The sequence below is a fragment of the Atta colombica genome, unplaced genomic scaffold (genome assembly GCF_001594045.1).
Source record: "Atta colombica isolate Treedump-2 unplaced genomic scaffold, Acol1.0 scaffold153, whole genome shotgun sequence".
Taxonomy (NCBI): Eukaryota; Metazoa; Arthropoda; class Insecta; order Hymenoptera; family Formicidae; genus Atta; species Atta colombica.
Genome location: NW_017259243.1, coordinates 4119234 through 4131135, shown reverse-complemented (window position 1 = coordinate 4131135; position 11902 = coordinate 4119234). Strand labels below are relative to the sequence as shown.

General features: G+C 28.5%; 1 protein-coding gene across 1 annotated transcript in view; it reads left to right on the top strand.

The window, feature by feature from the left end:
- Positions 1-6329: 6329 nt before the first annotated feature.
- The window catches only part of LOC108685538 (glutamate receptor ionotropic, kainate 2-like), a 9651-nt gene continuing 4078 nt past the window's right edge, over positions 6330-11902 (top strand). The window contains exons 1-9 of the mRNA XM_018190390.1: positions 6330-6414; positions 6872-7024; positions 7536-7726; positions 8128-8285; positions 9566-9710; positions 10163-10465; positions 10737-11162; positions 11267-11351; positions 11469-11745. Coding sequence (XP_018045879.1) covers positions 6330-6414; positions 6872-7024; positions 7536-7726; positions 8128-8285; positions 9566-9710; positions 10163-10465; positions 10737-11162; positions 11267-11351; positions 11469-11745 — 1823 coding nt within the window. The remainder of the gene's footprint in view (positions 6415-6871; positions 7025-7535; positions 7727-8127; positions 8286-9565; positions 9711-10162; positions 10466-10736; positions 11163-11266; positions 11352-11468; positions 11746-11902) is intronic.

The following is an 11902-nucleotide window of genomic DNA, read 5'->3' as shown; positions in this document are numbered from 1 at the left end:
AATTATATATAAGTATATAAAATAAGAATATAAAATTTTCTTAACATTTTTTAAGATTATTCTTGGAACTCGATCTACCAAGATTTTTTTATTTTTATAAATAAGAGTTTCATTGAAGGATATATAATTACTAATTCTTATCTTTTTCTTTTATATGTTGTGATATTTAAAACGTTAATATAGATTTTAATAAAGAAATTAACTAATGTACAGAACGAGTAACGTCTAACAATATTATGTTAGAAAATAGTCATCTTTATCCACAAGCAGCTTTCGTCGCAATTTAATGTAAATTTCCGATCCATGTAAGAAGCACGCGGACTTCCAAAATTTCGTTATTGAATAGACAAATCTCTGTGTCATGACGAAGTAACTTGTACGAAAATTACGATTTCGAAATGTTGCATTATTTATAGCCGTAAATGAAATTGAAAGGACGCGTATTGTGTGATAGTTTAGTATGACATTGTTAGTTGTGTCGCAATGTTTCTTGCTTCTCTCCCGTCACGGATTTACAGGAGGTGAGCACATTTATCTTTTATATTTTTCAGTGTTGTATTAGATCCTTTCTTTAAGCTATAAAAATTACATTAAATTTAACATCAAAAATTTTGAGATTTCTGAATGTACAAGATAATAATTTATTTACAAAAATTTCGTTAAGATTTTTTATTGAACTTTCCTAAAACAATAATCCGGATCTGACACAGATTCATATAATCTAAATCTTTTATCTCAATTGTGTTTTCTGTCATCTAAATCATTTATTATAGATTCTTAAATGATATTAGTTTTTCAGCTCAAATTTATTGAATATAAATTACCTTGCATTAACTTTCAATTGCATCTTTGTAAAAAAAATAAAAACTAATACAATTTTGAGTCTCAATGTTTTGAGTTTGAGCTGAACGACTCGTTTATTCAATATATGAGCTTTTCGCAATCGTTTTTTCGTGGAACTTTCAGAAGTCCGTGTGTTCGGAAATGGCAAGCGAATTGCGATACGCTTTGGACTGCGGCAACGGAAATAAAAAGTCGTGGAGAAAGGCGCTTTGTCGATGTCAGGGGCAACATTCAAGTCTGTCGATCGTTTCGGAGAAGGGCAAGTACGCGGCGTGCAACAAGTACAGGCACTTCGTTGGAAAAGCACCTTTGACGTGAACAAAGGGGCCACTGCCTGGCCGAGTGATGAATTTCTTTGCGAAGTTAATTGTTTCCTTGCTCATGTGCGAATTAAAACATACATAATCGATCAATTCAAAACATCGACGGTCCAGAAAAAGAAATCGCTACAAAAATAATTTATTCTGACTGTGAAATCATTTTCAAATGTAATAAAAAAATATGAATTATTCTCAGATAATTATAGCGAGATTGAATTTTGTCGAGTATCAAGTCAAACACAAATTTGATATTACATTTCTTGATAGGAAAGAAAAAGAGAGAATGTGTCGTCGAAAGCTCTTAGCATTAGAAAACTCTTATAAATTTGTTGCGACGAGAATTTGCGATGAAATTCAGAGACGATATATAAAAGGAAACAGGGACTTAATTCTAATCGTGTATACACGTCTGTCCTTTTTTTACGAACCATCGTTGAATAAGATAGTCCATTATCTAGTTCCTCGTAAGGTCTGTTGAACGTCAAGGAAGATGCGTGCAAGGAAACGAGCGAATGAATGAGAATCACGTGGAATTGAATGATCTTTCATCGATATTAAAGATGCACTATTTGTTATTATGTAATTCTATTGAAATCAATCCGAATATTGTCATCCATATAAAATTATTCGGATACGGTGGAACGTAATACGCGCGGACAATAGCGATTTCAAAAATCTCCACGTGATATATAAATAACGCGAAAGGATTTTCACGGATTCCATAATCTGCGAGACCAAGGGTTGAATTCTTGAAAAATATCGCATACGAAACTATACAAAAATATAGCATACTTTACATATGTTATAGATTTCCTTAATTTTTCGTAAGCATACATTTCAAAAATTAGGCCCCTGATATCGTAATTTGCACTTTATATCGCAATCCAATGTTTCGTATGTGTAATTCGCGATAAATAGTTACAATTTTTGAACATATTTTATCTGAATTCATTCCTATAGCTGGTCTGACGGGGTCCATAAGGTCATTAAAATATTATTTGAATACTCTATAGGGAGTTAATTTTTTAAGCTAATTATTCAGATTATGTCGATAATATATTTTAAATCGTATTCGCGTAATGTATTGTCGATATTTATCTGATGCAAAAGACTGCTCTATTGTCCTAACAAAATTATTTTTAAGAAATACGTCGTTATTCTAACTGATATTCGTTCGTTCAATTAACATTTCCGTTTGATTCGCGTTTATGCGGACCTTGTGAACCAAGCAGTATTCGTTTGAGTCTTCCCTCTAACTTAAAAAGAGAAAAATGTAATAGAAACAAACATCGCGATTCCAATCTAGTATTTAAACTCTCGAAAATGAATGCTATATAAAGAGTATGAATGTCGACGCCGTATTGAAGAGTGTATGATATTTCAATAATGTGTACGCGGATACTATTTTAAGATCGAACGTAAAAGCGAAGAGAAGCGCAAAGTACGTTTTGTTTTTTTTCTCCTGTACTTGCACTTTTCATAAGGATTTTGTTTCTCTCGATACAATTTATCGAATTCTGAAATGCAAATCATAGAGTACATACAGACACGTCGTTAATGTACAGATACATACATATACACATACACATATACACAATATACTAATTGTAAATATCATCGACTATTACATTCTCGTTACATACTTCCGTTCATATGTCACGACATACGAGTTTGTTAAGAGCCTATCGCGATTCTACTTCTTAAAATGTAATACAAGCATCAACACATATTAAACGTGAATAAATTAATCGTCTGTAAATTCTCATCCAAATGTTCTCTATTATAATTGCCTTCATCACCTTTTTTCCCGATTGACCAGTTATTATTATTTAATCATAACAATCCCTAGCTTGTAACTGCATTCTTTTCTATTATTTTGAAATTGTAATATAATTAAATTACAAAAGAATAATTTCTCTTAAATAAAAATAAAAATCTTAATATTACATTATAAAAATGTTAATGTATTTATTTTATATATTAACGTATATACAATTCATCACAATTTATATGTGAATTGTATAATACATGATATTTATGTATTTATTATATAAGAGATATCCAATGTGATTGATAAATCAATCATAGAGTCACACATTAGTATCTTAAAACAATACTTATTAAGATGATCTTGAAACAAAAACTATGAGTACCAACCTAAATGTAAATTACAAAATTAAATAATTAAGGATATTAAAACAATAACGCGTTTTCTATTATTTTAGGTAGTAATTAATGCGAAATAATTATAATTTCAATTTCACATTAATTGCCTCTAGTTATATCTTTAACTGCGATTATAATCTTGCATTATCCATGCAATTAATTTCTCTAACATCTAAATTAATATGCTAAATTAAATACTCTTTCAACTCCACCCTTAATGTCAGTATTAATGTAATTAAAAAGAAACGTAAATAACAACGCATTGTTACAAATACTTTTAAGCAATCTTTTACAATAATTATTACAAACAATATATCCAAAAAACTGAGAAAATTTTAATATCATTTAAGTATTTCTCTTTTTTGGGGGAAGGGGAAGTCTTTTACAATAATTCATTGTTGGCACATAGTACACAATTGGAAAATTTATATTAAATTTAACATATTTGACGTGACAAGTACAAAATGTTTTTTTATTGTGTAATCTTTTCTACAGATATCTAATAGTACAGAGTTCTAATAATAATAAAGATATAGAGATTTAAGAGATAAAAGAGATATAAAAGACAGATCTAAACAAATTTGAAAAATTATTTTTTTTCGATTCTTTTGCGGCATAAAATTAAATAAAAATGATCTACTGATGACGTAGAAATTAGTTTTGGTTCAGTTTACATTCACAACAAAAATTTTTTTTTAATTATAATATATCAAGAACAACATAAAAAAATGTTTCTTAAAATATAAAAATTCTTCAACATCTTAGATTTCTATGTAGTTAGCATATAATATGGTATTGACGCTGATTAATTCTTGTCGCTTCCCTAAAAGTACCATTGCGCATTAGATTTCTACTCCATCCGTTGACGACGACGCAGACGACAAGCATTCTTCGTCGTCACGACGAAATCTGGGAAGGGAGTTTAGAGCATGCGCTGCTAAGATCAGCCGCGCGAGAAGTGCCGTTCGGATTTAGAGTCGCGTGCCGCGCGAGTTTCGTTCGGTAAAGCGGTTCAAAAAGTTTCGTGCCAAGTGGAACGAGTCGCAACATCACGTTTTTAGGTAAGCCCTTGTAAGCTCTTAGAGATAATCCTCTCGTGAAGTAACAATTCTTCGTCGTCTATCAGTTAAATCCCGATACATACTTCTCTAGAACTCGCGTATAATTCGCTCCGTGTTTCCATCCCCTTGCAAAAAAAAAATCTTTCACCTCTAGAATATTCAACCAGTAATTGAATTTCAAACGACTAAAACGAGTTTGAAGAAAAGTCTAGAAAATTGGGCAAGTTTGTCTTTTCAAACTCAATGATACGAATAGAATTTAAGCATTTAATATATTTTCTGAAAAAATACTCTCGAATTTCCAAATATTCACAGTAAATATAAAATAAAGAACAGAAAAAAACAGAGCAAATTAATTTTTAAAACTTATAGAAAAATTACGTGCAAGGCGATTTCCTATTAAAAAAATATTTTCGATTGTATCCTGTTGTAATCTATGTCACACGACGAACGCGACAAGCACCAGTAGCGGCGGAGATGTTCGGCGTCTAAATATATCGACATGGTTATGCGTTCTATTAAGATTTTCGTTAGTTTTCCAAGTTGTGCCGATATCGTGTGCTGAACCATTTAAAAACTTGAATTGCAGAAATCTGCGGGATTTAATGATTTATTCTGCGTAATACGAATGGACGAGCTGATACATTGCGAAATATCCAAAATCACCGTGATAAATAAATATGAAAGCGAGAGCCTTGAATGAATGTGTGAATGAAAAAAAACGCGCCAGACTGCGTACACTTGGCATGATGACAATAAGCTATGCATACTTCGAATGCGTGCGACGTCGCTACAAATTCGTACTCTCAAGATAGCTGGTTGTTTCCAGCGAATGAGACATATTTACGTAACTTTAAAAAATCATTTCGAAATTGATATTATTAATCAGAATAAAATCAAATTAATATTTACAAGTATCTAAACACTTGTTCAAATTTATCTCATCGAAAGTTTAAACGAATATTTAATTCTTATCAAATAATTAAGAACAAGAGAGTTATTTTGAGAAAAACTTTGGAGGATTAAATTTTAAGAGTGTAAAGCAAATTAATAATTTTTACAGCCAGTGTAATTATTTTCATGATTTATATTTGAACAGAAATTTAATTAAACTGTTTAATTATATGTAATTATATAAAATTATATAAAAATGTATGATTTTCAAAGGAAAAATATATACATTTATTTTATGAAAATATGCATTTATTTCATTAAGATAATTATTATTATTTCTAGTTAAAGTAATTATGTACTTTATTTTAGAAACAATTTTTTGATAGCGAAGAAAATTTTCATATGATTAACTATTTTACTCAACATGTTGATTAAAATAAAATGCGTCAACTTAAGTCAATGAAATTTAGTTAAGAAAGGTTTAAATTTATACAAGGATTTTTAAATAAGTAAAAAAGAATATGACAATTCTTGCACGCATCGGAAACTAAATTATAGAAATTAGGATGATAAATAGCTAACAAGTTACTTGTATAAATATATTATTATTGATTTATTTTGGCACATGATTTGAGAATCGCTGTAATAACATGTAAAGAAGCAGAAAGAAAAAGAGAACTTACTTTCACAACAGATAAAATAAACTCAGAAAAGTAACGTAGGAATCTCTGAGATAGATCTCAATAGGGATTTATTAAGAGTATAAGCATCAAGCAAATAACTAAACTCAATATTAGAAGATTGATTTTAGACGGGTCTAAATATTTATGCGCAGCGAGAGTGATTTTCAGGCGGCGCCGTGCCTTCTGGTTAGTTTATATAACGTCGGCTAGTTAAGTGCTCGTTCAAAACCTTTCCATTTAGTTGTACATATGTGCCATTTATATCTGACTTTGTTGGATACACATCTGCACCTGTCAAGATGCTCACTAATAGGCTGCATTTTAATATCTGTTCTTTTGTGTGTACGCAGAATGACTATAAGATGATGGCCAAGACTCTACTGATATTATTGCCGATATTTCTGCCTTACGTATGTGTGCTAAGTTTTCCAAAAAAGATTCCGATAGGTAAGATAAATGTTCACTGACGTGAATAAAATGTAAATAAAATATGAAAGTTATTTATGTATTTATGTTTTATTATGAGTCTTAAAGTGTCTATAAACAGTACAATATCTAAAATCTAAAAGTAAATATAATCCTTATAATATATCAATTCCTACATAATATCAAAAATTATCAATGTTTGCTATAAAAAATAAAGTATTATAATATAAATATAACAACATATGTAAACCTTTAAAACATTCTTATTATTATAAATTTGCACATGACGGTTGAAGTTAATATCATTGTTAGTTTAATTTTTAAATATTAAAAGAAATATGTTGAAAAAACCGTGTTGAGTTGGATTTGCACAGCCATACTGTTAATGCGTACTACTTTATGAAAGAGCTATTTTGTGAGTTATTTCAGTCATGTCAATAAAACTCAATTTTAAAAAGAATCGGCTATGTATTTACAGCAGGGCTATTCGATCAAGATGAAGAAATCCAACAGATGTTCGAATTGTCAGTAAGAGCTGTGAATGAAAATGAGGACCAAGAACTTTCAAATGTATTCTTCGAACCGGAAATAGAGCAGATTGAAGGGGACTCATTCGAAGTATCATCGAAAGGTGAAACTGCTAGTCAATGCCAAAGTGATGTGTGTTTAATATTAAATTATTCAATATATCATACATTTAATATTGAATTTTTGACTGTTTATATGTCATTTTGAGCTAAACTTCTTGAAATATTTAATGAATTGAATATAGATAATTTTGAATTGAATATAGATCACATTTTCGTTTATTAAACAAATACAGCACAAATTATCTGGACAATATTGCAGCAACACTGCAACACTTCAGCAATATTACAGTAAAATTTCAACTTTGCAGCAATGTTGTTATAAGTTTCTACGTTGTATAAAAATCTTTTAATTCACATTTTATATGTTTAAATAAAACATAACTCTGTAAAAAATTTATGTTTTTACATAGCACGAATTTTCCTACATAGATATAATACTAGATAATAAATAATTATTAAATTATTTTTTCCGAAAATATGATCAAAATAATGTAGCATAGAATTATATTATATGAATGTATTTTTATACAATTTATTTTTCAAAATGTTTAGTATGCGAACTGCTAGATCTGGGAATAGTAGGTGTTTTTGGACCTCAGGAAAAAGTAATTGCCGAGCACGTGCAAAGTATATGCGATATAGTAGAAGTACCACAAATCTCTGTACGAGAGGATCTTGACCAATCTTTCCAACCACGCGGAATAGCTCTGAATCTGTATCCGCATGTGAGCTCATTATCAAGAGTAAGTAATGAAGTTAGAAGATTGATTATAATCATATTAAATAATATGATGTAATTGAAAAATAATATAAATGGTTACATATAACATATAAACAAATAATATATAAACAAATAATATATACACATATAAATAATTTTGTATTTAAAAAAAAATTATTTTCTCGAAAATAATTATTCATTATCTGTTTATATAAAAAAATAATATAATCTTTGTCTTCATTAACTAAAAAAATAAACAAATTATTCATGATTACTATAGTAGAACAGTAACATATGTTTTTTAATATTTTGTGTCTTAATTATAATTTTTTTATTTAATCTTTCCTTTATTTTAATTTTTATTTTATTCGATGCGTTCTTATAATAGTCACGTAATAATGATCATCAACAAAATTTTTACAGATTTATTATCAATTAGTCACAGAATTGAAATGGAAATCCTTTGCAATACTGTATGAGAACACTGATAGTCTGATTCGCATGCGTCTCTTGCTGAAGCGATGGAACACAAATGCCAATTCTGCATTTATATATCATTTAGGCTATGGACCGAATTACAGGTATAAATATAAATATCTAATCTTGTAAATAAATCAAAGATTTTTAGATCTCACAATGACAGAAAAATTACATCTTCTTGCAAATATTTAGAGGAAAGTCGCCGATACTAACATAAGTCTCCTAAAGTGATACCCCCTTATTTCTCAGAAACTATTGCACTTTATTAATACTAATAAAATCATGATCTGTTTAGCCATTAATTAAAGAAATAAAAATTCATAATTTGTGTATTTGTTGCTTGTTTCTACATATAATCAAATCAGTTAAAAATAAATTCTACGAATGCGAAAATAAAATTTTTATAATTTTCTTTTGCAAATTGCGCAGTTTAAATAATAGTGACTATTGATAATATTTCGTCATTTTAAATGCTTTTAATTTCCTAAATCAGTTTTATTTATATTATTTTTTCTCTTAGTTTCTCATAATACGATGTTAAAATTAAAATTGGGATGCAACGTAAACTGCCACATCTATAAAACAAACATGAACTAACATAATGAGTTAACTTAATTTTTATAATATTGCTTTATAGTATCAAATAGTTCTATTGGAGCTGAAGACAATCATGCATATATGGAAAAATTCTTGAAAAACTATTGCGTTACTCTATTCGCATCTCACAGAACATAAAATAAATATACATATACATATAATCCAATAAAAATGTTTTATAACGAAGTGAAAAGATTCTGAAGTATTTTATATACATTCATTTGTAAATATTTTATACAGATAATTCCTGTAAAAGAAAAAAAACAAGAATACGTAGCATTACTGTTTTGGAGTCCGTTTTATTGCAGACCTTTATTTTTGCTTATCTTACGAAAAAATTAATTATTACAAAAATTGCAAACAATGTTACAAAAACTATGTATTATCTCATAGAAGACACTTTGTACTTATATTTTTAAAATTTTATTTTTACCTTTTGTTTAATAAAATATATATAATAAAAAAATATTGTCTAAAAACAAAGTGACATATCGATATCGACTGACTTTCCTCTATAATTAACTTGGAGCGTCGAGTTAATATAGTCGATTATAAATATATAAATATTTTTAAATTTCATATTAAGAATACTTTCGAGTCGAATACTATTCAGACTTTTAGATTTTTTTCAATCAAACAAGACAGCTAGATTCTTTTCAATAAGTGACAATTATGCCGGAAGTGATTAAGTGAGACTAAAAAGATCGGCGAATTTAATTAATTGAGAAATATTTTAAAGGAAAAAGTTAGTTAATTGTATAGCTTGGTATCGAATCTTATGTAGGCAAGGAATGCAAGAAATTAAAACATCGAAGGACATAGAAAGTATTGTCATCGACTGTTCATACGAAATTCTCGAAGAGGTTCTGAAGCAGGCTCAACAAGTTGGGATTTTATCCGACAAGTACAAAGTCATTGTCACCTCGCTAGTAAGAAAACACTTGCACAAGTTATTATACAATTATAGAATAATAATAATTATAATTGCAATAAAATTTTGCGTTTGAAACATACATCATAAATATAAGCTACATTTTCGATAAAAATTCATATTGTGTAAAAAGTATATGAATAGTGTAATACTTGTTAGTAGAAGATAATTTAGTAAAGTTTTATTGCATATATATAATAAATAAAAATTTTGATTAAAAATTATAAAATTATAAGACTGATATATGCAAATTGATTCTAGAAATTTTTAACGATTGGTTCAATGTATTCATTAATATAAATGTATTAAATATCAGTTCATCCAAACTTTATTAATTTATAATTTGAATTTTCAATTTTGTATGACATTTAAATTACGAGTAAAAGTTTAACATGAGTATAATCCAACAATTAAACATAATATATGCCAATAAATGTACATTGCAATCAGGATCTGCAAACTTTGGATTTAGAGCCATATCAGTTTTCTGGCGTTAATTTAACTGGCATTCGTCTGATTGATCCGGAAGATCCGACAGTGCTACAAATCGCGAACAGGCATAAGAACGAACGAGAAAACAATTCTTCACAGCTGCGAGTTGAACATGCGCTCATGTACGATGCAGTTCAATTGTTTGCGAGAGCTTTCAAACAATTGAAGGATGCTACAAAGGTCAATGTCAACAAATTGTTGAAATGCGATGGTAATAGCAGATGGGAACATGGATTGAGTTTAAGCAACTTTATGCGATCGGTAAGACAAGAAATGCTTTAATTTAAATATATTATATATTTCTAATATATCAAATATTATAATCAAATTGTATATACACATAAATTTGTTTGGCATCAATTGCTATTCTTAAAGAACATTAATAAATAAAAAATATAGAAATTGCTATATCATAAAATTAATTCAATAAATTTTGATATCAATTATGATAAATATTTCTTCGAATTAATTATTTAATTTCAATAATTCTTTCATTATAAAAGTAATTTTTATCGTATTGTTTCACTTTTAGACTGAAATAAGAGGTTTAACGGGTCTTGTCAAATTTGATAGAGACGGTTTACGAAGTAATATAAAATTGGATATCGTACGTTTGACTGAAAAAAAGGGTCTGATAAAAATTGGTGAATGGAATAGTACAGCAGGGGAAAATATCGAATGGTTTCCAGACATCAGTACTCAAAAATCAGACTCTAAACTGAACATACAAAATAAGACATTTATAGTTTTAATATCAATAACGGCCCCATATAGCATGATAAAAGAATCGATGGATACATTGAGTGGTAATGAGCGTTATGAAGGTTTCGCAGTCGACATCATACAAGAAATTAGTCAGATACTTAAATTTAATTTTACTTTGCAAGTGGAAAGTAGCGATTATGGCTCTTTAAAAAATGAAAAGTGGACTGGTATGCTTGGAAAAATTATGGCTGATGTTAGTATTAAATGTCGAGGAATATAATCAAGTAATAAAATATAAATAAAAAGTTTGCATTAATATAACGGAATCTATAAATCGAAGATATAACGCTCTTTTAGGAAGCAGATTTGGCTATCACGGATCTCACTATTACATCACAACGAGCAGAACATTTCGACTTTACAACGCCCATTATGAATTTAGGTCAATAAATTTAAAGTAATAATTATTATAAATATGTTAAATGAGTTAATTTGATTTTTGCCATCAGTATACATATAAAATCATTTTTATTCGTTAAAAAGATATAATTTTACACAGGAATTAGCATATTATATAAAAAACCAAAAAAAGCACCTCCGAGTTTATTTTCATTTTTATCACCATTTTCTAACGATGTCTGGATTTATTTGATTGGCGCATATGTGATAGTATCATTGTTACTCTACATAATTGGGAGAATATGTCCTGCAGAATGGAGCAATCCTTACCCTTGCATTGAAGAACCCGAAGTACTTGAAAATCAATTTTCCTTTAAAAATGCCTTTTGGTTTGCGATAGGCGCCATTATGCAACAAGGTAGCGAAATAGCACCCATGTAAGTAAAAAAGAATTTTCTTAATTGTTACTATATTAATACCTTGAATGAGTTATCCTAAAGATGAAATGTTTAAATACAAAAATACAAAAAATATGTATTACATTAGTTAAATAATTGATTGAAACACGAACACATATATAATTTTTAAATTACA